Raw genomic sequence first — 26762 nt, forward strand, 5'->3', positions numbered from 1 at the left:
TTCTCTCTGGCTATTTATACATAGTTTTGTGGAAGTATTTTCCTTCTTTAGACTTAAATTTATATTTTACATGTATTAGTCTGCTGTGGCCTTGTGTTATAGGTCAAGGTATGTGAGTATGTTGTTGGTATTTTGTTACCTTTTAATGTAGAACATATGGATACTTTTGATACATCACTTCTTTTGAATCTTTCTGAACTGTCCTAACCCCTTCAGTTTTTCTCCAAATGGAGAAATTTCAACTCTCCTCTTCCATTCTGTTGTTTGTCTCTGAATTCCTCTACATCTTTTCTCTATTCTTTTCTGAGATAAATAATCAGACCAGAATGCAGTTCCCTTGGTAAGAACGTAACTGTGGTTTATTGTACAGCAGCATGAGACTCAGTATTATTTTGCATTCCTTTATGTCCCACAACATTTTGGTTGCTATTTTGGTGATTTCTGTGCATTGAGTAGCCTTTTCATTAAGCTGTTCATAGTGTCACCTCTGTCTGCTTTGAGGGGATAGCAGTTAACGTGGAACCCTAGCAAGCTTACAAGAGACAGAAGAGGCTGAGGAGCTGGAGCTCAGGGAGGAATGATGGAGTAGATAGTTCCCTAGAGTTTGCATTTTTTGAAGGCAAAAGTATTTCTTATATCAGTTAAAGTTTCTAGTGCTGCCTGGAAGAGCACTGGCAGGCACCCAGCCAGTGTTGCTGGAAAGCCTGAAGGACCTTATAAGAGAACAAGCCCTGTTTCCTGTGGATTGCTTAGGGAGGAAAAGCAAAGGGCTGGGATTTAAGAGAATATGACCTCTGAGACAGCTGGGGAGAGCAGGAGTAGGGGAGATGGGAGAAGAAACCAGAAGTGCTGTAGACGTGGATGAGATATATGGACTTGGTAGAGAGGGAGGGGAGGGTGCCAATCGACACGAGAGAATCATTAACAGTCACGTTTGGCTTGGAAGAGAGGGAAGTTTGTGGTTGGAGAAAGGTGACAGAATTGAGAGAAGAGCAGAGAAATTGGGTCAATATGAAAAGAAAAAAAGGCAAGGAGAAAGTTTTCAATAGCGTTAAGTAATTACTGCCACCCAGTACTGCTACGATAACTTGAAGATGAAAGAGCTGAATTACTAATATTGTGCAACATCTTACTTAAAATTTTCTTAGTTCTTTTTTCTCAGAAACTGAGAAAATCTTTTAATTGTTAGAAAGTATCCCAGGAAATTATAGGCCTGTAATCCTTATTTTACTATGGGATAAATTCACAGAGTGTAAATGGTCAGTTACCTCAGTGGAGGGAGTCCTGTAACACACTGTCCCATATGAGCATCAAGGTGGCAGTTTTCTTATGATTTATGAGGAAAGGCTGGACTGTGAGGGCCTTGTAAGACTGACTGAATTGTAAAATGAAGATGAAAGGTAGTGTAGTTAAATGTAAAATGGTGACCCTGAAGGAAAACAGTCCCAGTTTCACATTTGAAATGATGGGCCCTGAGCCAATTGCTGCTCTTCAGAAGCAAGACCCAGACAGAATCTGTGATGCAAAGTTCCATGGAAGCACCAGCACAGTGCTCAGCAGTAATAAAAAAACCCAGATCAGATTTTAGGAACTCCTAAGAAAGAAGAAAAATAAAACCAGAAAACATGGTTATGGTACTGCATAATCCATGCATCACCTGCACTTTGAACAGTGTACACCACTGGTGGGACAGCTTCAGTGTTATGGAAAACTATGTTAAAAGACACTCTGAATACAAAAAATCTGCACGGGTTCAGATGTGGAATGGGCAAATATTTCAAAGAGAAGTCCACTTGGGGTTACTAGTTAGGAAGATCTCATGAAAACAGTCAGAATCTAAGGGAGTAATAGGATGAAAGTGTCATTTACTTGCCTCGTTCTTACTCTACCCTGCGTAGCCACTGCTGGAGGCAGAGTATTCAGCTGGATGGACCATTGGCCTCGAGTGGCATGGCAGTTCTTACACAGTTAACAGTTTTCATAGAACAAAGAAAGGAGGGGACAAACAAGAGAGTATAACAGCTAGGAAGAGAAAGGAAAATATAGTATTGAAAAAGGGGAACAGAGATGCAAAGAAAGATCATATCTAGAGAAAGACAGAATTGGTATCATACTTCCTTTGACAAAGAAAATATCTGTAGGTGTTCTGCAAAGCTGCCATCTTCCCTCCATCCTGATCCTGTGTCCTGCACCACATGGTTTGTGGGGAGCCTAGTTCCCTCAGGTGTCAGACACACTGGAATTAACATTTCATCCATGGCATGCTTGCCCAACCTTGATTCTGCAAGCCCTTACTCACATGAGACATGCCTTGAAGGGCTGGATTTTTTCCATCTTATTAGAATAATGTATTTGTAATGTAGATGCAGATGATTGCAGCAGATGGGGTCAGGCTCTGCAACAGCTAAGGTCCTTGCCCATCCCAGCATTGTCATAGTCATGGCAGAGTTCCTGACTAAGCCTATTTATTCTGCCATTATAAGAAGCCGTTTTTCCCTTTCATTTCAGAGCAACCATTACTACATGAAGCCTCGCGTAACAGACAATCAGTTTGGCATAAAACATTATGCTGGGGAGGTAGGTGTTCATGTGAGATGTTTGTTGTCTCTTGGGCTTGTTTAGATTACAAAAATCAAGATTATAAAAGTCAGTAATATCTCTTAGGACTGTGTGTTTCTGCACAGTTAGTGAGTGCCCTGTCCTAGAGTGCAGGAGCTGCAATGGGCTTAGAATAGCATGTCATTATTGAGTATTATATTCACTGATTTTTTGCTGGGACTTTTGAGTTCCTTTGGTAACTTTTTGGTTTGGGATATAAACTCCATCTTACTTTTTTTACTCATGTTGTCTTTTCTTGGGCATTCACATACAAACAAAACCCAAAGCAAAAGTCACAAGGAAAAATTGACTTTAGGAGAGGATGAAGAAAGGCTAAATACCCATTGCAAAAAGGAAAAGATCTCCAAGCCTTCAAGGCTAAATCTGCTCTTTGTTGCGGAGAGATATGGAGCATATGAAGGTGTGCCAAAGGAGAGCACCTGCACACTAAAGAAGAGCTAACCCCCTTCTAGAATCTCATCTGCTGAGCTCTAGAGGTTGGGAGGTCAGGGTGGCATAGTTAGTATTTCCTGAAGAGAATGGAGCACCTCACACCTTGCAGAGGATTTCCACACACACCCCCCAGGCAAATCTCTGCAGCTGTTTCACTTGGCTCCTGGTTTTCATTTGTTTTTGTTGGTTTTTTGTTGGTTGGTTGGTTAATTGGGTTTTTTATTGACCGCAAAAAGCCACTTTCTTGCTGGCAAGTGCAGAGCTCTGGAGCTCTTTGACTCTGAAAGTTAGGATCTTGGCACCTGCCTGCAGTGTAACTGTGTCGCCCTGCTGGAGGTCTTGTACCTTGGCATGTTCATGTAGGCGTGCTTAATTACTTGTACTGCACTGTTGTAGGGGCTCTGTCTGTTGCAGGTGCTATATGATGTGAGAGGCTTTCTGGAGAAGAACAGAGACACCTTTCGAGATGACATTCTAAACATGCTGAAAGACAGCAGGTATGCACCTCCCCACACCCCCCATATGCTTTTGAGGAGGTCACATCTATTGGGCTGGACTAAGCCACATTCATATAATAACCAGACCGAGGAAAGCAATTGCTTTTGTCTGAGCAACAGGCATCATTCTTTATCATTCTTCTCTTTGTGTTTAAGTGTCCTGGCAAAATAAAGGAGAGCTGGAGAAGTCAGATAAGACACAGATTTCATCAGTAGTCTTGTTGTCCCAATTTTAAAACGAGCTATAAAAGCATGACAGAAATGTCTCCAGGCAATGCTGATTTTCTCTCTCCTCTCTTCTCCCTTTCCCTTTCTTCCTCTTACCTCCCTGTCCCAACAATGGCAAATTTGCCCATTTGCCCCTGAATGGGTCAAGGCTCTTTGCCATGCTGCCAAGTGCCAGCCTTTGCACAGAGGTTGCTTGTTTTCCAGGCTGCTTGTTAGTGGAAAGCTTCCGTCCTTATCCTGAGCCAGACTGAACCCTTGCTGTGGGACCAGGCATGGCCACTAATATTATATTCCAGTGCTGCAACATGACCCTAGAGAAATGAGCTGACTTTGGCCTTGAGCAAGGTCTGGAAGACAGAGTGGGGCCTCAGTAGAAGAAGAGAGGCATTTAATAGCATGGCAGACCCTAGAAGTTTTTGAGTAGCAAATCTACCACGTGCCTCTCACCACAGTCCATGTATTGCCTTTGGGCTCCAGCCTGATGATACTGTTTCAAAATTGCATCTTCTCTGAAGACTGCTGTAGAGTTTGCTCTGTAAGAAGCAACCTGAAGAAGCTGAGAGTATGAGCTGCCTTACTTGGGCAGTGGCATCTGGTGAACATTTTACAGGAGGCTTGAAGCCAGAATTATGGGCATCATTGTCCAGCATAATAGAAGGACACAGGGTTTTTCAATAAGCCAGAAAGGGGATTTCTGCTAGAAGCACTCATAACAATAAACTGGCACAAGAAGTGCTGGAGAACTTTGTGCCACTTTGTAAGAACCAACACCACTGTATAAGGAGTGGCAGAATAGTGTAAGATTTCCCAGAGCTGACCTGCACGGAGGGTAGCTCTTGAAATCCTCCAACCACAGAAGGGCTGTGGTTGCAATGAGCATGTCATGGGTGCTGGCCATGAGAGCTGGGTTGGGAGGGGCATGAGGTGTCCTAGCCAGTGCAGAATGGAGATCTTCCTTTGTGTAATAATCTGCTTCATAGTATGAGATGGTTTTTTTCGCTTTGCAGCCAAGTGTGGCATTCAGGGCAACCCTACAGGGTCTGGGCAGTCACATGCGAAATATTAATTTCCTCACTGAAATGCCCAGCTGAACTGTCTTCTGCAGCATAGCAGGAATAAAAATTAGGTGTTTCACACTAGGACAGGGCAACATCTGAGAATAAGAGCCATCTTCTCACAGGTGGTGAGTGTCCTGCATCTTCTTTAATTCTTCTCCCTTAGGCTGGACTTCATTTATGACCTTTTCGAAAGAGTCTGCAGTCGTTGCAGTGAAGAGACACTGAAGATGGGCACCCAGAGGCGCAGACCGACTGTCAGTTCCCAGTTCAGGGTAGGTTGTTTTCCAAGAGAGCAGCAGGCTTCTAGGAGCAGATGGGTAAAGCAACGCCTGCAGCCAAGAGGAGTCATTCATCCTTGTTTTGTGTCCAGCACTGAAAATGTGCAGGAATGTTGCAGTGCTAAAAAAAAAAACCACAGTGCCACTGTCCCAAGGATTTCTGTCTGGTGTAAATGCAAGATGATAAGACTCGGCAGGGTGGCAGAGGAAAAGAATGCTTTGCTAAGTATATCAAGTTCTTGAGGTTCTTTGATCTTTCACATTGGTTGGTGTTTCAGCTAAGTCCATGTGTCCTTTTAGGCCACATCTTTTAGAGATACAGTGGCAATTCCAATAAAACTTTATGGAGGGGACCTTGCAGGAATGAATCTCATCCCCCTAGATTGTCTGCAAACCCTCTGTTACTTTCTCAGTTTTAGTTTCCTAACTTAAAATTTGAGAGACTTGTAAAAATAACTCGCACCAGCTATAGAGCTCTGAGAACAAGATGGCCATGCAAAGAGTGTTAGAGCAACTAATTCTGGAGGTATGCTATGGGCAGAAGGGCACCTCCTGGCTTATTCAAGTTTAGGTAGGTAGAGCTGAAAGACATTAGCAATGGGAGGGCTGCATGAAGAACCTATTGTATCAAATGTTGCCCCTTTCTCTCCTGTACTGACTGATCCTTTGGGTTTTGTCTTGCTTGTTTTTAGGACTCCCTCCATTCCCTGATGGCCACGCTTAGTACTTCCAATCCATTCTTCATCCGTTGCATCAAACCAAATACCGAAAAGGCAAGTCTGTCTGCCAGCAGGATGTGTGCGTGCCACACAGGCCTTCATGAGCTGCTCACTTGCACAAATGCCTCACAGGTGCCCCTGTCACGCTCCAAACTGAGGAAAAGAGCAGTTCCCCCTCACCATCCCTCCTTCCTTCTAGCTCTTTTATAGTTGCAGAAAAATACACCCTCCTGGTAATCAGAAGAAAAAACTGCATGCTGAGTATGATGTGATACAGCCATTCCCACCTCTTTCTGTTCTTCTGAAGCCTGGAAGATGAACCAGGCTTCACAACTCCTGTTGTGGTGTCTATAGACAATTTGTTCTGGAATGCAGGGCTTGTGCAGTAGGAAGCATGTCCTGCAGATCCCTGGCTCTGACACAGGGGATGTGGACTCTTCATGAGCAAGTCACAGTGCTTAGAGACAGGCTGGCTCTAACTTGTATTTTAAACTGTGACAGGAGGATATGCTGTTAACTAGATTGTGTGGGGAGCTCTGAACTGATCATTTTCTTTGTGTGTTTTGAAGCTATGAGCAATATGGCAGAGAAAAGCCTGCTGGGGGTTTTATTCCAGAAAAGTATTCTGCAGTTTGTCTCCAGTTTGACTGGAGAGAGACTGCAAAGAGAACTGAGTCAGAGTTCTGCATTTTGTATGTGTTAATGTGTTATTATGTCATTGCTTTACTGCCATGATCGGACTATGACAGCAGCCTGCAGACTGTTTTGTTCCAAGATCTGCCCAGCTCCATTTCATCTTTTTCTGCACCATGGAGTATTGTGGGGTTGCTTTCCCCTTGACCCAAACTTTCCCCTTTTCACCTGGCATGTCCAAATATGCAGGGTTGTCTTTCTACAGAGTAATGGATACGCAGCCTGTGACTGTGCTCAGAGCAACAGTCACTGTTCATGTCAGAAAAGAAGTAATACCAAGGGCAACACTTACTCTGGCTCACTTCTTGTTTGTTTTTGAATCTGGATCATTATGTAGGCACCAAATCTCTTCAATCCAGATGTGGTGCTAAATCAGCTCCGGTACTCAGGGATGCTGGAGACAGTGAAAGTTCGGAGAGCAGGTTTCCCCATACGGCGCCTTTTCCAGGACTTCCTTGGCAGGTAATTGCTCTCACTGTACTGCATGCTCTAACAGCCCCAAGGTATACACTTCTATATATTTGTTCCCTCCATAACTGCTGTTACTGATATGGATCATTTGCGAGATGTTTTTCTAACTGTGCCCTTATTGCCTGTATCATGCACTGATTTGGAAGTCCTTTTGGAGACTTGCCTTTAGGGTACAAGTCAGAATGAAAAAATAGCCAGATGGTCCGTTTTTTAATTTATTTTCTGTTATGTAGCTTTGCCACAGATTTGCTTGTGTGATGCTGTGAAACCCTGCTGGTCGTAATACGTAAAAAAGAAAATATCATAGTTGAAACTTTTAATCTGAAGCAAAATTTAATGGACAGTATAGTTGATGATTAATATGGGAAAGAATGGTATTCTTTTAATTAGCCACATTGAAAGGATTTCTTGAAGTTTAAGGCTAGAAGGGACCATTGAACATTGCTTGCTTTGTCTCTTGGAGTATCAAATGCCACCCCTATACTGAACAAAATAACTTGTGTCTGATGAAAGCACATGCTTCAGAAAGACAGTTGTTCCTTACTGAAAAATGCTGTTGAGTTTGTATTTTCTTACTAGGATTGCAACAATAATTGCCAGGGTGGTAGGAACAGATAAAGGTTAGGGGATGAAAATTTCCAAATTGGAAGGCAAACATGAAGAAGAGAGGTCTCAGAGGAAGAAGGACTAATGGGAGGAGGATAATTAGACATACAAGATTGGGGGGTGGGGGCAGGTTACTGTCATACATGATCTCATGAGGTTTTTTTTGGTTCTTAGGTACAAGATGCTGGTGAAGGGGCCAAGTTTCTCAGACAACAGCAAAGCTGTATGTGCAGACTTTCTGCAGACCTATGACAGCAGCAGGAAAGAATGGCAGTTGGGTAAAACCAAGGTACTTCACCAGTGTGGGGCAGGGTACGGCTTTGCTCCAGCTGCAAGGGGATGTGATTGTATCTGGTGAGATTGAAGCCAGTAGAAAGGGCAAAGTAGTGGTGACCCTTTAAATACACTGGACTATCCCACTGATCTGTAGCATCCCAAATATTTCCTATATTATGTACCTAGAGATGTAGAAGGCACTTTGATTTTGTCTAAACTTCTTATTGACCAAGCCAGATTGATTTTATTGTCTCTGATCCAATTTAAAGAGAACAAGCATGGGTCTCATTTTATGCAATTGAAATATGTGCCACTAACTCTTGCCCCTTGTGCCAGATATTTTACTCTGCTTGCCTAATCAAAATTCTTGCAGGAGGCAGTGAGCTGCTGCTTGGTATATATCTAAACTGTGAATAGGTAGCTGGATCACCAGATGTGTGACAGCTTTCTACTGTGGAAGCTCAGATGGTGGTTGGTATAGTTAGCCCAGATGCCACCATACATTTTCTAGGAAAAGGTATCCAAATACTTCTCCCCACTTGCATAATTCAGATTTTCCTTCTGTTTCAGTGAATGTTTAATACTTCTCTCTTGCCTGGTACAGTCTGGATTTTGGGGTGGTTTTTTTGTGTTTTGGTGTTTGGGTTTTTTTTTTGTGATGTTTGGGGTTTTTTTTGTTTGTTTGTGGGGGTTTTTTTTGTGGGTTTTTTGGGTGTTTTTTGTTTGTTTGTTTTTTTGTTTTGTTATTTTTTGTTGTTGTTTTGGGTTTTTTGTGGGTTTTTTTGGGGTTTTTTTGTGGTTTTTTGTTGTTGTTGTTTTGTTTATTTGTTTTTCTCCAGACATCCAGTTGAAAATGTACCATTATCTTTCATTTAATGGGGAGGGAGCTGGATGTTTTACTCTGGGTGTTTTTTCAAGGTTTGAGACAGCTTCACACAGAAATAGATGTGAGTGTTGTGAGGTATAATAGTATAGAAATCTGGGAGTGAGAAGCTGTCTCTATCACAACTTTCCACACATTCAAGTAAATTATTCAAGTAATATTTCAAGATGGATGATGTCCAGTGCAGACAGCATTTCTAAGTAGTGGGTATGCAGTCCATATGCAGAGCCAATGGTTGTCCATCAAAGCAACTATCTTGCATTTTTTGCCCTTAAGCCTTTAAAAAAGGAGTTCAGAACCCTGACAGGCTGGAGAGGTGGGCCAATGCCAGCCTCAAGTTCAACAAGGCCAAGTGCACGGTGGGTTGTGGATGCCCTCTTCCTGGAGGTGTCCAAGGCCAGGTTGGATGAGGCTTTGTGCAGCCTGGTCTAGTGTGAGGTGTCCCTGCTCAAGGCAGGGAGGTTGGAATCTGATGATCTTTAAGGTCTCTTCCAACCTTAAGCATTCCATGATTCTATGATAAAGTGATTCTAGTGAATATTTACATTTAGTTTGTCCAGGAGATCAGATAATTATATTTATTGCTTTGAGCAAACATTTCTTAATGAGTAGATAGACTCTAATGTTTGTCAGAGAGTGAGATCCTTTTTTCCCCTTCTTAGATGAGTGGTGGTAGCCCAGTGGGTAGTCTGAGTTGTGAAATCTGTGTGACAACCAAGCAAACCACTGGCTATTGCTATGGGAAGGAGATGTATTAACCTCAAGTTTCTAAGGCTTTCCTTCACATTCCTCCACTGATGTTCAAAAAAGGTTTTATCCCTTAGCTGTATTTCCACTCTGTGACTAAGGTGTTCCACATCTTTGATTTGGGGATCTGGTGTCTCCTCACTGGTCTCTGCAAACCAGGAACTATTTAATTAATTCTTGTCCTTAGATAATCCACACTGCTTGGTTGGCTGTCAGTCTCACAGCATTTTAGTGTTAAAAGTCTGTGTGGAGTGTGTGTATGTTTCAGAGCTTCTTGTGCATGGGAAACTTTTAGGAAAGTGGTGGTTAGAGCTCACAAACATGGAATTTGAACTTACTTTCTATCATGACAAGAGATGGAAGATTGCTGGGCTGCAGAAAGTGCAGCAGGGAAATGCATGTTAGGACCAAACTCACAAGCACATACTCATCTTTTAGAGTATAAAATGTTCTAAGCTATATAGCTGAAGTCCAGGGACTGTGACAGACTGAAGACAAGCAGGAAGTCCAGGCTTCTTTGAGCCCCTGATGGCAGTAGGATCCCATTTCTCTTCAGTTCCCGTTGTGCATCCAGAAGGACTGAGACCATCTGTCTGTTTACTCTCCTTGAACTGCACAAGCAAATTAATTTGGAAAAACAATATAGGTGGCAAATTGTGGCAAACAAAATGTGTTTGTATCTTGCCAAAACACTTGACGTACTGTAATGCAATTTATTTTTAATGATTGTGTCCTATAAACTAAAACTTGGCTGAAGAGCTGTATGCAGCCTGTTGGTAAACAGCAGTCTCTGCTCGGGCACTGGCTGCTGCCGGGTCTGAATAGTGTGGGAAGAAAGAAATTACCAAAAATGGCAATCTTCATATCTATTTCTTTGTGACTGAGAAGCAAAAGTGAAAGGCGTGGGGAAGCAGCTGAGCCATCTTGTTGGGTTGTAGAAGTTATTTTATGTTTGGCACAGTTTGGATTAGAGATGTATGTCCTGATACAGGGGAGCAGTTCTATTTATTCTAAAGAATATGTCACTTCAAGGCTGTCCTGCCCTGTTCCACCCTTGCTGCCATGCTGAATGGCTAGCAAACCCCTGGCTGCTCAGAGGTGCTGTTGCCATTGCCCTGCCATTTCATTCTTCAGATGAATTGCTTGACATTCTTTCCCACACTCAGATGGCAGTAAAGCCATTTCATTGCTCCCTTGGAGACCCCTCTTGCAACTGTGGTTTGTGTGACAGTGCCCCTAGGAAAGAATATGGCAAGGTGAGGCTGTGCAGAGCAGTGGTGCTACCTGGTAGGCCCTTTCCGGCTGCCTGTACCCAGCTCTTGTGTCTTGGGTTTGGATTGTATGTTTTAGCTGGTGGTAGGCAACACAGGCCTGCAATACTTGGCTTAGTGAAGACAAAAGCCCTGATTTTTCCAGAGGCCTTCAGGTAAGGGTGAAGTGAAGCTACCAGCCCATAGAGTAGGTCGTTGTACTGGAGATGAAGTCCCCTGTGTGCCCTTGCTGCCACTTTTGCTGCTACAGGTGCAGCTCTGGGTACCCATCTGCTGATTCCCAGCACTAACCTTGGTTTATGGAGTCAGGAGTAGCTATTGAAAAAGGTGTGACAGGCCAATGGGGATGTAACCTAGAAAGAAGTATAAGGGGTGGTTGAAGACCAGGGCTTACAGAAGGGGGAATACTTCCTGCAGAATGAATGGAAGGATAATTATATCCCTAGCAATTGTTTGGAGGAGGAAGGAAAACACTCTGTGAAATAGTGCAAGGGATTGTGAAGCTTGGGAAAGGAAATGGGGGAGGAAGGGCAGGATGATCTTTGTGTTTTTCATTAAGAATAGAGCAGCTGCTGTGCTGACAATTGTCAAATTAATGTTTATAAAAGGTATTAATGTATATAAGGCAGGTTTTATCTGGTGGCATGGCAGAGATGGGGGCTTGGATGCAAACAAGCAGTGTGATGATGGAAAAGCTTGTGCTAAGGTGCCCTTGTCTTCATTGGGGATGTGCTGGGATGGAGCAGCAGCTTCTGTCCCCTTTCCTCAGTCCACTTGGACCTTCTGCCATACTTGGCCATACCTACAGCACAGATTCCCTAAGGATGCTTAACACAGTAATCCTTGCTGGTTTAATTTCCACATTTCAACTTGCTGATTTGCAGGGCCTATGTGACAGAGGAGGTTTCTGTAGACAATTTGACATCCAGGTCACAGTGACCCACTTCCTGCTTTCCAAGTGTTGTCCCCAAGAATCATATGATCCCATTTATGTACACATGGGTGCACATGTAGGTACATTTGTATCTGCTGATCTACATGTAACCTTAACATGTTCACTGTTGCACTGAGAGTGCTTGTAGGCATTGAGGTTGTGTGAGGAGCACTGTGGTTTAAAACTTGCCCAGTCTCTAATAGGAGCAGATATGATAGAAATAACCTCCTATGTTTTGTTTCATCAGTCCTTCACCAGATGGAAGTCATCTCCAGTTTTCAGAAAGTGCCCATGAATTATGACAAATGGCCACCTTCCAAATTATTTCCACAAGGCATCAAAAATATTTCTGGAATTGAAGACATTTTACTGTTCCTTGTCATCTACAGGAGTCTAAAAAAACCCATCAAAATGTCAGTAGCTTATAACTAGATATTGTTATGCCATTTGAGATTAACCCATCACTCTTAAGCATATATATAAAATCCTGTAGGATTAGGGCTGGGTCTTCTTGAACTCTGCATGCTTGCAATTTAGCTTTTTCCCTCCTCCTTCCTGGCACAGCAAAGTCTACGCTTGCTAGTGAAACACTGATGGACTGAATATTTTTGCAATTTGATGAAGATAAAGGTCTGAGACAGCATTTTGCTGGCTGCATTCTTGAAATGGATTACTGCTGCTTGGTTCTGGAATGTAATGGAAAGAGCAGTCCCTGCCTCAATGAAGTCTTTAAAAGATTGTTGAGTTGACAGAGGGAGTAGATGTACAACTTGCAGGGAAGGATGCCAGCTTCATGATTGGCAGTGCCTTGAAAATAAATCTTCTCTTAAGGCTACTCATGGTTACTTAGGCATTACAAAACAGCTAATTTCTTAAGGCCATCTTAATGGAAATGGCTCCCCAGGAGAAATTTGAGTCCAAGGAAGCCACTGGCAATGAGTACTAACTCAGGGAGAGGTTTAAGTACATGGTGGTCATTGCAGAGGGAAAAAAAAAAGAACATAAGTAAGTGATGAGGCCAAAACCAGCAATTGGAAGGAAGGTAACTGACATAAGGGGAAGTTAGTGGGGAGGGGGAGAGTTTGTGCAGCACACGACTAAGCAAGTGTTCAAATCTCTGAATATCTCACTGACCTCTCAGCTAGCCACATGGATCCAATACATTTGTAAGGAGTTTTTACTGATTAATGTAGTTCTGCAGGTTGGTGAATGTCAGCTCACAGTCTGTGCCCATGGCAGTGCTGCAATACATGGAGCAGCACTTCCCCAGTGCAGTCCATTCTGGTTCAGGCCCTGGCACTGATTTGGCTACTGTCAGGAAGCAGGTCACACCAGCATGGCCATATGGCAGCCACTGCTGTGACTGCAGCTTGTATGGACATACCTTGGCCAACTAGGCTGGGTGCTGCTAGCTGTGTACCCACAGTACCACAGAGCTCCATACAGGCTGCAGTCCCTGTGAAAAAGAACAGCATGTATTTCAGCAATTTGTGCTGAGCTCTGTACTAAGATGATGCAAGCCAGCTGATTTAAAGTAGCTCAGATATGTCATCAAAATTCCTGTAAACATGCCCTTATCCTGCTTGCATCTCAGGCCTTTTGACTGTAAGATAGCACCATCATGCCTCACACAGGCACTGAGCTGAGGTGTGAAATTCAGGTGATGGAAGATGCTTGAGAATTAAAATACTGGACATTGAAGTGTACTCGGTAATATTTGGAGACCTCTCCCATCAGGGCTCAGTTCCTCATGGTGCATGCTGCACTGCTGAACCTTTTCAGCCAGGAAACATCTCCACCTCAGAGTTTCTGGAGCCTGGTGGAAGGCTTCAGCTTCCACCCAGAGCCGGTGGACTGTGTGTTCAGCTTTGCACCTCGGCGGGGCTTTTAGCTTTCGTCTGCCTTCCGTTGCTAGGATTGCTGTTCGGACTCCTTGGAGTATGGAAACTTACATGTTCCTCCCTTTCCCTGAAATGTGGAGGGGTTTCCTTGCAAAATATTTAATCACCCAAGTAGATATCAGTGCTTGCTGCAAGGAGGTACTGGATCGTGCAGGGAAAAGCTGTCAGTCGGGAAAGAGTTAACACAGGCGCAAGCACAGGCTCTCCTCCTCCCTCCTCTGCCTCCTTCCTCTGCTCCCTCCCTCTCTCTCTTTTAAGTCTTGACCACAGAGTGAGGGAGGCGGGGGTTGGGCACGGAGTTTGGCTCATGTCGCTGCAAAACTTTTTCCTGGTGCCGTGAGCTCGGTCACTCCGGGGCAGGCGCCGGGGCTGGCGCTGGAGCGGCTGCGGCGCCGGGCACAGAGTGCGCTCTGTGCTGGTCACCCGGGGATGAAATCTCCCGGCTCTCCCGGGGACTGACTTCTTTCCTCTCTTTGTGTTTATTGAAACTCCTCCCCGTGGCGTCAGGTTTTCCTGAAGGAAGCTCTTGAGCAGAAGCTGGAGAAGGATCGGGAAGAGGAGTTGAGGAAAGCAGCTGTAGTCATCCGGGCCCACGTCTTGGGCTACATGGCAAGGTCAGTGCTGGGGGCTGCCCCACCATCCCTGTGCTTGCGTGCCTGGGTTGCCCCGAACCCCCGCTTTGCTCTCCAGTCCCCTGGCATCCCTCCTTTCTTCCCCTCATGTATTCTAAGGGGGAGCTGCAGTGGCTGCCCTCCCTGCCGGAATCACTCCTGCTGAAACCTTTCAGCACCTTTGCCACCTCTTCTTCACTTCTGTGCACGCTTGCACCCTCCCTCGACGCTGCTCAGCAGGCTTCTGCAGGGATTTCTGTACCCATGGCTTGCCGCTGATGACACCTTTTCCTTGCCTTCAGGGCGCTCCTGGCTGGGCTCCACATAAGCTTTGGATCCCCTCCTTTTCCTTATGCCTGTAAACTCTTTCTTCTGCTCCCCCTGCAAACTGTTCCTCACTTGCAGCTCTGCTTTTGCTCACCCTCTTTCCTCGCCCTGCCTGTTTGCCTCGTGATCTCCCTCTCCTTTTAATTAACTCTTCAGAATTGGGTTTTGGCCAGCTTTGCACCAGTAATCTCTTGCCGCTCCCTTTTGCACCTGACCAGGGGAGGGTTGGGAGAACCAACTGCAGACAAACCACCCCTCCTCTGCCCCTCTCAGTCAGTTTAACAGCTGACTCCTTAATGGCTGTGGCATGCACACTTAATCCCAATAAGATGCTCTTTCCTGGCTGGTCTGTGCTCCAGACACCTGTCAGTCAGGGCTGTGAGGAGGTGGAATCCTTAGCCAGCAGAGCTGTTCCAGCAGACACTCTTCTTAGAGCTCCAGTTACACCAGGTAGCTCATTTTGTGTTGGGAAATGTATGCATGGGTTGGACCCTGCCTTGCCAGTGTGGAATATCAGCAAAATACGCATTTGGTCCTGGGGGCTTTTACTCATTTATTTGTTTCCCTCTGGGAAGACAAATGAACTAGCTCTGTTGTTTGTCTATGAGATTGCAAGTTCTTTGTGTCAGGGCCTCTGCTCTATTTTCTGTCTAGCATTTGGAGAGAGGGTTAGGGATTAGCACAGGAAAATTGATTTTTCTGGGAAACATCACTGCAGGCAAACTGAATTACTGCTTTTCTGAGTTCCTGGGAAGGTAGCTGCTTCCCTGAAGGGCTGTGATGGAGACAGTGTTGCAGTAGTGTTCCTCTTGGCTGGAAATTTTGTGGTATTCTGGTCTCCACAGATCTGAATTCCTCATCCCACATGTTGCCCTTCTGAGCAACAAGCTGTGCTTCTGCAGCCAGAGTGGAAATCTTCACAAGCAGCTGGAGGTAACTGGCTTTGCAGGGGAGGAAGGCAGGGAGTGAGGAAACAGCTAGGGAGGGAGACTAGAAAACTTTTCTGGGAAGAATTTCCAGTTGCACTGCACTTGTAGAAGGTCCAGCAAGAGGGACTTCATCTGGTCAAATGGTGAATGGACTGTGCAGAGTTGGGCAGAGGTCAGGAGTACCACTTCGTGCTGCCTTCAGCTTGATACCATTTCTGTTAGGTTTGAAGGGACAAGTGTACTTAAAATAATTTGGTCTCATGCAAAATAGGTTGGCAAAGAAGGGTATATATGCCCCAGGAAGGATATTGCTGGCTTCTGCCCCATTGTGAACTTGTTCTGTAAGCATGGAGAACCAGTCCTAAGGGTGAGAACATTTTCTTTGCTCTCACTCCTTACAGCCTAGTATCTGACTAATCACTAAAATGTGAGACAAGAAAGTCAAGCTCATTCAAATGACCCTATTTTTCATAGCTAATCTGTGGAATTCTGAGCTGCAGGTAACAGCTTCACCAACTAAAATAGGCATAACTGTTTGCAGGCTTGCAGGATCCATATACAAATTTGGCTGTGTCCCTGGATTCTGCAGGACCTTCCTTATTGCTCAGGGGAAGAAGACAATAGGAAATTACTCCATAGTCCTGTGTTCTCTAGTTTGTAGAGGCATGACTGCTAACTACAGCTCATGGACAGAATAATTAATTCAATTCCAAATGCAGCACTGGAGCCTTGCAGCCACCCCGCCTTCTTTTTTGATACATGGCCAGGCTGTCTCCCAGCTCCTCAGCATGGGCTGCAGGTCGAATTTATTTGGCCAGTGCAAGAGGGTGAGTGGAACGCTGAACAACGGGAATGCAACTCGCAGCCTGTGTCCAGCAATTCCAGCTGAAGGGCGTCTGCAGGCTTGGCTGTGGTCATGAGGAATGAGGGGGCACTTCAGCCTGGCAGATTAGCAGGCAGAGCCTGCCCTGTAGCTGGGCAGGGCTTGGCACATGTTGCACTTGAGAGAGTTTCTGGCAGCTGAATTTTGTAAAAGTCAGAGTGCCCTTTTTGATGCACTTGTATCTGCCTTAGCAGAGGGGTGTGTGCAGCTGTTCACACCCCCTGTGCAGGACAGAGGGAGCAGGGGTGAGGGAACTGCAGCCAAGGAGCAATTGGTTTAAAACCTCCCACTTCTTATCACCTCTTCCCTTTCCTCCTCTTTTCTCTCTGCTTCCTCTCTTTGACTTAATACTTACGGAAAAGAGTGTGACCTCTGCACACCACTATTAGCATCCCTCTCTTGATTTTTTTGACCAGGCTGACGTATCTAATGTTCAGGGAGGTGACAAGCTGTCAGCATGGGTCCCTGTTGCCCTTTGAAGGGGATTTGATTGCCAGGAAGGGGATTTTGAGGTGTGCTTTTTCCTCAGGGGGTTGCAGAAGGTCTGTGGGAAGGATATGTAAGAATACTGGGCTATTTCCAGCATGCTTTCTAGGACTGTAAGACCTCACAGGGCTACTGTAGCCTGCTGGCTGAAGATCCTGTGTAACAGCCCCATAACATTTCCCTCTGCAAATTCTAGTTTGGAGTAAAGAAGGCTTTGATTTAAATACTACTAATGCTAATTTTCCTACAGCAAGATATTAAGGCATCTGAATATATTAAATTACTTTTGAAAATGTCCATTTATTTCCAGTCCGGACAGACTTCATCTTTATGTCCTCTGTTGGATAAATAGAGATGCCACCCAAAACCACAGGAACTTTGACTGGGATTGAGCCTTTTCCTAGCCTTCTCTTGCTTAAGGTTAAAGAGAAAACGCTGTCTGTTAGCCAGGATTTCTGGTTCCAAACCTGCTTCCTCAGGAATCACCTGAGGGTCTAACATTGTTCTTGCAATGAAGGTGCTGACACTGGACACAGGATAAAAGTACCAGTGCAGTATTTCTGCTTGCAGGTGTAAGAATCCCACTAGCATTTTTTTCCATAGTATTTTGTGGGGAGTTCGTCTTCACCAGATGATCCCTGTGGCTCCTAAATTCTTTTTTGACTTCCTCCTTCCTAACATAGTCCCACATCAGGTTTGTTTGGCCTTTGGTTCCTCAACAGAAGGCCTTAGGTTTGGCTTCTTTGAATTGTTTAACATTTGTTTGAATCTAGTTTACAAATTGATCCAGATTATTGTGTAATAGTAACTGTTTTGTTATATGCCCAGTTTGTGCATCATGTACCAGTGACTTTTTTTCAGGTCTTTGATAAAAATATTCTGTATTGCAGAGGCAAGAATTGACTTTTCTAGAACTTCACTGCACTACAGAAAGACTGAATGATGATTCTTTTATTTTGGGGCCCTACCATGTTTTTTGGTTTTAAAGTATGGCAAAGTTTTTATTTTGATATCAGTAGTATTTAAGCAAAACCTTGTGCAATAGCAGTAAATGTTTATGGCAGCCTGTTACAATGTTACATATGGCAGTCAGTGTTGTAGTATCACTGTTTTCTCCCAAACAATGAGAGATTAATGTCACCAGATCTGTTCTTGCCCTGTTTTTGCTTTTCTGGGAGTAATTAGCATTTTGCCACTAAAAAGATGGGACAATATGCAACTTGGTTCTCATACAGTAAGTCTGTTTGTATGTTTTTATTATAATAAATCCACAATGAGTGATTATGGTAATTGCACAGTGGCTATGTGTACGTGCAGTGCAAGGAGACCTCGGGCCCGTGGACCTTCACTTTCCATGTGGCAAATATCTGTCATTCAGCCTTGGAAAGTCATCACAACAGTGGATGGCCACAGAAGCAAACCAGTGACAGATGTAGGAGTGAGAACAATGAGGAGAAAATTATTTATGGGTAGTGGCAGTACAGGAACACGGATTGTGTTGTTTCTGAGCAATATTTTTCCAAATTAATTTCTGTGTGGATGTGGTAAGACGGGTCAATATACCAGGGCGTGGGAAACGCAAAGCATGTAGTGCATAAAGTGTCTGGTTCTGTTTTTAGGAAGAAGTATCAAAAGGTGCTAGCCAGTGTTGTTATCATCCAAAAGAACTACCGAGCATACTTCTGGAAGAAGAGCCTGCTGCGACTGAAGGCCTCTGCAGTCACCCTGCAGAAGCACTGGCGTGGCCGCCTGGCTCGCAGCCTCTACCAGCACCTGCTGCAGCAGGAACTCCGGCGGCAGCAGGAAGTGGAGGAGAGAAGGAGGCAAGAAGAGGAAGAACAGATCAGAAGAGAGGAAGAGGAAAGACAATGGCAAGAAGAGGAGGAGCGTAGGCGGAAGCGGGAAGAGGAAGAGGTGAAGGAAAGGTACAAGATGGTATCTTGCGCTCATAGCTCCCTAGCACCAAAGCTGCTGAGGTGGAAAAGTGGGCCTGGGGCACTGGTGTGATGGTCACGCTGGAGCAGCTGTTGCATGCGACAGTGTCCCAGTGTCAGGTTGCAGAATTGGGGTGGGCTGTGGGCAGCTCAGAATTGAAAGCAGAGTGGAAAAGAATTGTCCTGCTTCTTTTAGGAAAGCTAATTCTGGTGTATTTTTACCTCTGTTTAGTGTTTTTCTGCTTTGCAATGGACATGATAGGAGGCAGAGATGCATAATTTCCTCCTTGCCTTTGTCCTGGTAAAAGGACGTTCTATGCAGTCCTCCAAAATCTGGAGGGAACAGCAGTGTGAGAAGTTACTGGAGTTCAGGGTCTTGGTGTGTCCAGTAAGCTGGGTCAGAAAGTAAGACAGGCATCACACCTGTGCTGCCACTGCAGTTCTTACACTCATGAGAATACATGTCCACTCCCTGTTCCTGCTCCTGTCAGTCTCTCAGCAGGGATACAGATGTGTTGAGAGATCAGGAGCAGAAAGGAAGAGTATGACAAAAAAAGGCAATCCTTGAGCAGTGACAGTATGCCTATTGAGAATCCTGCTCCTCATGCAGACTCCTCATGTTGTGTATCAGCGGGGAGAAGACATGGAGTCAGGGACACCGATGATGAGAAGTTTGGTCAAGGAGGTCATTGAACAACACTGAATGGTTCCACCATTTGGTGAGGGGCTGTAAGTATATAGCTGGACAGGATTACAGTTTAAATAATTTTGGTAAATTAAAGAAATGGTCTGAAAAACATAGGGTAGCATTCAATACAGACAAATGCAGACCTACGGTTAGGAATAATCAAATGCATGGAGGGAGAAGGAGGAATGCCTACTTCAACAGCAGGAAAGAGGTCTGGAGGCTAAGTTGAGTATTAGTCACTAGTGTCATGCTGTGTGAGAGAAATCAAATGCCATCTGTAAAAAAGATTGTTTCTGTGAGATGTGGAGTGATTCTTCTGTTCTGCTTGGCACTGGTAAGGCTTGAGTTGGAGTACTGTCCCTAGTTTGGAGTATCATGTTTCAGAAAGAGTGTGGATGAGTTGGAGATAGATGTAAAGCAGCAAGAAATATCAGAGGTCTAAAATCTGTGAGGAACAGTTACAGGGATTAGTGTGCATATTGTAGGTGGTATTCCTGATTTGTTGTAAAACAGCTTTTCTTCTTGAATCCTCCTATCTTTTAAGGCAGTTAATTCATTACTCCTAGTAGAGATCTTTCAGTAGAATTTGAACCATCTGGATCTCACTTACATCAGCTTTCATTTACAAACATTTCCTGGATTTTTTTATTATTATTACTGTTTTTGAGAGACAGAGCATGTGCAAGGGAGAGCTGTAAGGACTTTGTGACTTGCAACTGCTATTTGGAATTTGGCTGGGAAAAGCTGCAGGGCCTGGGAAATAAATATTGTTGCCCTTCTGCTTGAGTTTGAATCATAAATTTGAAAGTTACCACTGCCAGTCTGAATTTAGCTGCACAGCGGTTGCTACTCTTCCATCCAGCCACTTCCTATCCCTGTCTCCTGGCTCAATTATTTGTACCCTGCTTGCTATGGAGAAACTAGCCACAGTGACTCCCAAGCTTTCCCTTGGAGTACAACCTTTTTGATCCAAGTGGAGATGCAGCACTGTGGGATAGATTTTGTCCTTTACTCGTGTTTACTAACAAACTGTGTCTCTTACAGCCTTTATTAGTAAACTAAATTTTGCATGCCACTGGGAAGTTTTGCAAGCTGGAGTACCCAGGTCTTCAGAATAGAGAGTCCTCAGCTTTGTCATTTAACAAAGTACAAAAATTTGGTAACTTTTTGGGGGCTTTGATACAGTAAAAGCAAAGCAAAACACAGTGTAGATGCTGGTATTGCAATAATTCTGGTCTGTTTGAAAAAAACAAACCAACAAACACAGTTTCGCGACATGTGCAATTATGCATGTACAAACTCATTTAAGATCAATGGATGTAAAGTTCTTCAGAAGATTCTGTTTAAATTCATCATGAGTCTAACTGATCTGCCTTTCTGTCACTGTTTTCAGTGTCCTTCCTAGTATGTTCCAGCTAATCCCATTTCCTGATTGATCTGAAAGTTAAGTGCGTGGGGAAATCTATTGTATCCACAAAGGTCATGCCAACAAACAGTTAATTGGTTTTTCACTAAATGACAAAAGCTTTCAAATCAGTCTTACAACAGGTACCTTATTTTAACCTTATCCATAGAGGGATGATGTGTCCATGTAATTCTGAAAGCCCCATGTAGGTGAGCTGGGTTTGCCTGATTATCATGTCTTGGTTTTTAACAGAGAAAAGGAGCAACTGAATGCACTGCACCAGGTGGCTCAGGTAAGTTTAATAATTATTCTTTTCATATGTCTTCTCTGAATATCTGTGAAGGGTCCTTCATTGCCTAAGCTTCGTCTTGAACTCATATTGTTATTGTGGCAACACTATTTAAAAATTGACTTTGTTCACTCAAAACCTGCAGATGTTTGGCTTTGGCAGAGGTGCATAGATGTGGTTGGTTGTTTTTCTTTTAAGGCTCATGTACCAGCTTGCATAGTTCCTATTTGAAAATTTTTGTATTGAACATGCCACATCCTTTTTTATCTCTATTATTACATGACCTTGTGTTGTGCTACTCTGTGACACAGTCTGTTTTGCTGGATTGTTGCCTGTAACAGCAAAAATAAGAGTGCAGACGGCTGCTACCATGACTAAAATAAACCCCTTGTAACTGATCTTATTGTTTGTTGGTACTTGATATATCAAAGAACAGACCACCTACCCTGAGGTGTGTGAAAACAGCTGTCTGTCTTCTTATTTCTCTTCCCAAGCCACTTGTTACCCAGTTTCAGGCCACCTCATTTCAGGAGAGATGACAGATTAGAGTATGAAAATGCAATTGTCCGCAAGAGTCAAGTAGAGAAAAAGCAATGGGGTAACTGTAAAGAAAACAAGGATTGTGGCGTAAGTGGACCCGTTCATTGGCATACTCTTATCAGGAAGTACATTAAATCCTTTTGGAATTTATTTTTGCTTTTTCTTGTGTGTGCATGTTTTCAACATCCTCCGTGGAGGGGAGGGTGCTTTATCTTATAGCTAAACATCAGTGAAAGTTACCAGTATCTTCTGTCTTCTTATTATTGTGTACTTGCTAGAAATCTCCTGTTGCTTCAGTGGGGAGAATAGAGAAAGACAGTGCCTTTTTATCACCCAGCCAACTTATCATCCATCCAGTGATGCTAAAGAATGCCAGGAAATTCTGGGTGGAGTTTTGGTGGGGTTGGAGTGGATACAGTCCTGCTTCATGGCAAATATCCCCACCAGACCTAGATTCTGATGGTCAGACCCCCAACTTGGGAAGCAACAAAATCCTCAAATGTTTTAATGAATTTCTGGGGAAATTTCAGCTTAAGCAGGCTATGCATATATATACCTGTATATATTCCTTTCTTCTATATGTGTGTGAGATAGTTAAAAAAGAGAGGACAAACTTTCAGAATGCTTTTAGAGAAATTGTAGTGTACAAAGGGCTGTAACATGAGCAGCAGAGAGACATGCTCTTCTAAAAATCCACTCAGATGGATCCTGATCCCAGTCAGGTACTTTATATAATTCCAAAAGGAGATAGGCTGCTGAAGTAAGGAGGCACCTAAAGACTCCATAGTTCTACTTTTAGCTTTTACACCACGGATGAGTGCAGATGCTGATCAGAAAAGGAGAGGATGCATAGAGTTGTATTTTTGCAGTTGGGAAGTACAAGGCAAGCACAGGAGGTGGCAAGATTGAAAGTTCCAGGCAAGGAACTGTGTACAGGTTGAAGAAAGTGCTTTAACACTATTACAATTTTTTTTAAGGTGGAAGCAGTAAAGACTGAGGAAGTAGATATTCCCTTGCAAGAAGAAGAGAGACGTCAGATGGAGGAGATCTTAAGACTGGAGAAAGAGATTGAGAAGCTGCAGCAACAGAAAGAGGATCACATGTCTATAATCTGTGAAAGCACCAGGAATGAAATCAATCGGCAGCGAGAAGAGGAGATCCAAAGGCTGGAAAAGGAGGCATCTAGGGTTGCCCAGGAGTTCTTGGAGCTGTTGGATTTTGGCAATCTGGATGAAAGTGTGCAGAATTTAGAGCGCTCACTTTCTAGTGAGGGGACGCTCAACATTGACTGCAGCCTGGTGGCACCACTAGCTGAAGAAGAAGTGGATGAGGGTTTCCATGCTGATGACGAAGGACGGCCAACTTCCAGTTCAGTGGTCTTGAATCAGCACAGCACAAGAAACAGTGGTAACTACTCAGAGAAGGGTGTGGACACAAGACTTTCACTTGTCCAGATGGAAGCGGGAGAGGCTGTCCCTGCTCCAGGACAAGCTGTGGAAAGAACCACTAGCCCCAAGGAGCAGAGAGCCCTCTCTGACCCAGCAGAAAGCATTTACAATGCTGTCTCAGATACACAGAGGAGTAACAGCGGAGAGGTGGGAGAGCCAATCTACGCTTCTCCCCCTGATGTGGAGTCTGACTATGACCATGAGGAGTTTGATGGCTGTGGAGATGCAGGTAGCGCCTCTGCTGAGCCCCTGAATGGCGAGGAAGGTCTGAGACACTCCCATGGGACCAGCTTGGACTCCAACCGTGGCAGCCTGGACTCAGTAAGAATCTCTCTCTTCACCTTTCCAGACATTAGTCTGACTTTGTTGATATTTATAACATCCTTGTTTTCTTACTGCGTGCCTGCTTGCTCTGGGTATTGTTACTAATATATAACTGTCTGTTACATCAATAATCAGCTTGATAAAAAGGGAAGAGGCATAGATAGGCGGAAGGCCAGAGGGCTTGTGACTGTCAAGTGTTACTGGTGCAGAAGCTAGCACATTTGTACCTAGGCTATTTTAGATTGATTCCATCACCATATATTAATGCAGCACCCAGTAGGAAGACTGAAAGCAGGCAACTAGTATGTTGCAGGTGTGTGTTCTACCTCAGAGAGATTTCACAAAAGTAGCCTGAGTTTCTAGTGGACAATGACAAGAGGAAAGGGGAAAGGCTGGGATTTGATTTGGTTCCATCATTAAAACTTCTCTTGTTCTAGTCCTGTCACTGTTCAGAGGCAAGGGTTTATTTTCAGGTGCTGTGTACAAATTAAGCTGTTTGAAGGCTTGACGAAATTACTGTACGGATCCAGGCTGGGTCCTGGTGCACACGACCAAGACCACTGAACCTTTTCATTCCTACCGCAGGGACAATGACTGGGAAGTAAAGCTGGGCTATTAAGTCTCACACTTGAAGCACCTCAGTTTACATTCCTCACTAGGCTCTGAATTTCCTGAGTGCCCTCAGGGTAGTTGCTTAATAATGAAACAATAAATCTGCTTGCAGGACTGGATGTCAGATAAGCCCACATAAGATGGTGAGAAGTTCAGGTGTGAAGCCAATTACAGCAATAAAAATACTTCACATAAATTATGTCCCTGAGAGTAGAGAGTTGAACTAGAAAATATCTTTTAGAAAAGGACTGATCTTTTTTTTTTTTTTTTAAAGGAATTAATTTTACTACCTTTGCTATTCTTTTCCAATGGCATATTATGATCCTTCTTAAAAAGCTGCATAGTTTTTTTTGCTTGCACTTCCCTACTGTCAGCTGCCAGCCATCAGAATATTTTATGATGTGATCTGCTTGAGTAAAGGTCCCTTCTCTGTGGGCAGGTACTCACAGATCACTGTCAGGTAGTTTTCAAGTCATTAATCATTCTGTCACAGCCTAGGCCAGTTTGTACCATTCTTCTTAAAATGTAAACAGAAGTGGAGGATTTTATTTGGCTTCTCGGTGAGCAAGACTCATGAAAAGTCTGGTTGATACTACATCATGATATGAGCCACAGTAAGAGGCAACTGCAGTTGTGTCAATATCCCATCAGCAGCTGCTGATGCAAGAGTAACCTGCTTTTTGAAACTTAATGAAAACAGAATCACAGAATCATCATGGTTGGAGAGGACCTCTTGACATCACTGAATCAAACCATCAACACAAAAAAAAACCCTAAACAAATACAAACAACCACACACACTCCACCAAAAAACACCTCCCAAAAAAACCAACCCCTACAACCTCAGCCACCACAGCATGCCCTGTGTTATGAAGTGCCACATCCACATGTTTCTTGGATACCTCCAAGGATGGTGACTCAGCCACCTCGCTGGACAAGGCTGTTCCAGTGCCTGACTATCTTTCAGTGCAGAAATTCTTCCTAATATCCAATTAGTATTAAATCAATGAAGCTGATGGATTGAAGTTGTATTTAAGGTAAAGGAAATGACAGGGTAATTTGGGATTTAATGTGTGAAGTACTTTCTTATGGCTGTGGGCTATTATCTAGTTGGAGAATAGGGATGACTAAATACTGTGCTATTATTTCAGTAATTTAAATCTTTGTTTTTAGGGTGCAGTTATTCTTGAATGTGTTTTTTTTTCTAATCAATTCAATGCAAGGCATTTCCTTGCTGGAGTTAGATTAGCGCTCCATCTTGTCCAGAATCATGGCATGTCTGCCAAAAAAAAAAATCAGAAAACTCCTCCAAAATGAAAAATTCTCTCTTAATCCCATTAAATCAGATTTTGGACTGTGGCCTCTGCCTTGGAACAGGAAAGTTTGTTACTGCAGGGAACTGGAGTTTTCTAGCCATGGCCACTGCTGAATGTCACTCTGCTTTCTGGTATGAAAATTCCATGCTCTGGAGACTCTTGCTTTAGGCATTAATGGATAAGCTGTCAAGCCTCTAGTTTTACTGTATTGCTTTTTTTTGTAACGGGAGTAGGTGTAGTTTTGCACCTCCTGATTATGGGACTTCTCAAGCTTGTTACTTTGCTCCAGTCCTGCAACCAGAAGAACTTAAGTAGCCTATATTTCATAGAATGGTTTGAGTTCGAAGGGACCTTAAATATCATCTAGTTCCAACCCCCCTGCATGGTCAGGGAGACCTCCCACTAGATCAGGCTGCTTAAAGCCCCAATTTTTTATTTTCCTTTTAGTTTCTGGACAGTGAAGAAGAAGTGGATGTTTACATTGATACAGATGAAGAGTTTTGTAATGGACGAGTCACTATCTTCAATGGCTCAGGACCACCCTATTTTCACAGCTATCTCTACATGAAGGGTAAGCAATGTTAGCCAAAACCATGGAAGGATGGAATCCAGGAAATTCACTTTCCTCTTCTGTTTCTCCAGAGTGATCTTCTTCACCTGCTCTTAGTTCTCTGTTTATTCTCATTTTTTTCTTCTTCTTTTATTTAAAACGAAGAGCTAGGAGGTGGATGTCAGGGAATTTGACTGGATATCTTTCCACTGAGACCTCATTGTGCCCACTTGGTATGGGTTTAAATGACTCATTCTGAGCTATGAAACTACAGACAATACAAAATATTTGAGTAGTGCATGTTTCCATATTTTGTGTTTGTTCCACTAGTTTGTTCTGTTTTTTCTCCATCCAAACTGAAACATAACCTGGTTTCTCTCCCTCAGTTCCTTTGTTCCATGTAGGAACTGTGGCAAGTAAGTTGTCCAGGAAGCAGAATCAGTATGGAAACACCAATCTTGTTGCATGTCTGATGAAATCTTGCTCCCTCACTTTGCAGGAGGTCTCATGAACCCATGGAGGCGGCGCTGGTGTGTTCTGAAGAACGAGGCCTTCATGTGGTTCCGCACCAAACAAGAGGCACTAAAGTCAGGCTGGCTCTACAAAAAAGGTGGAGGCATGTCTACACTTTCACGCCGCAACTGGAAACGCCGTTGGTTTGTGCTTCGAGAATCCAAACTGATGTACTTTGAGAATGATAGCGAGGAAAAGCTGAAAGGGACAATTGATATCAGAAGGGCAAAGTGAGTGAAGAAATAAATCCTTTTGATCCTTAGTATTAATTCTCTAAATCAGTAATGAAATGTC

At 43.7% G+C, this 26762-nt stretch overlaps 1 protein-coding gene across 1 annotated transcript in view; it reads left to right on the forward strand.

Moving 5' to 3' along the window:
• LOC127386757 (unconventional myosin-X-like) overlaps positions 1–26762 on the forward strand; it is a 90221-nt gene that overhangs the window by 42521 nt on the left and 20938 nt on the right. Inside the window, exons 16-27 of the mRNA XM_051624282.1 lie at positions 2509–2577; positions 3466–3548; positions 4998–5106; positions 5805–5885; positions 6862–6986; positions 7776–7890; positions 14121–14227; positions 18469–18774; positions 21129–21168; positions 22683–23474; positions 25853–25976; positions 26455–26698. Of these exons, the coding sequence (XP_051480242.1) occupies positions 2509–2577; positions 3466–3548; positions 4998–5106; positions 5805–5885; positions 6862–6986; positions 7776–7890; positions 14121–14227; positions 18469–18774; positions 21129–21168; positions 22683–23474; positions 25853–25976; positions 26455–26698 (2195 nt within the window). The remainder of the gene's footprint in view (positions 1–2508; positions 2578–3465; positions 3549–4997; positions 5107–5804; positions 5886–6861; positions 6987–7775; positions 7891–14120; positions 14228–18468; positions 18775–21128; positions 21169–22682; positions 23475–25852; positions 25977–26454; positions 26699–26762) is intronic.

Source organism: Apus apus, chromosome 6 (genome assembly GCF_020740795.1).
Source record: "Apus apus isolate bApuApu2 chromosome 6, bApuApu2.pri.cur, whole genome shotgun sequence".
NCBI classification, from domain to species: domain Eukaryota; kingdom Metazoa; phylum Chordata; class Aves; order Apodiformes; family Apodidae; genus Apus; species Apus apus.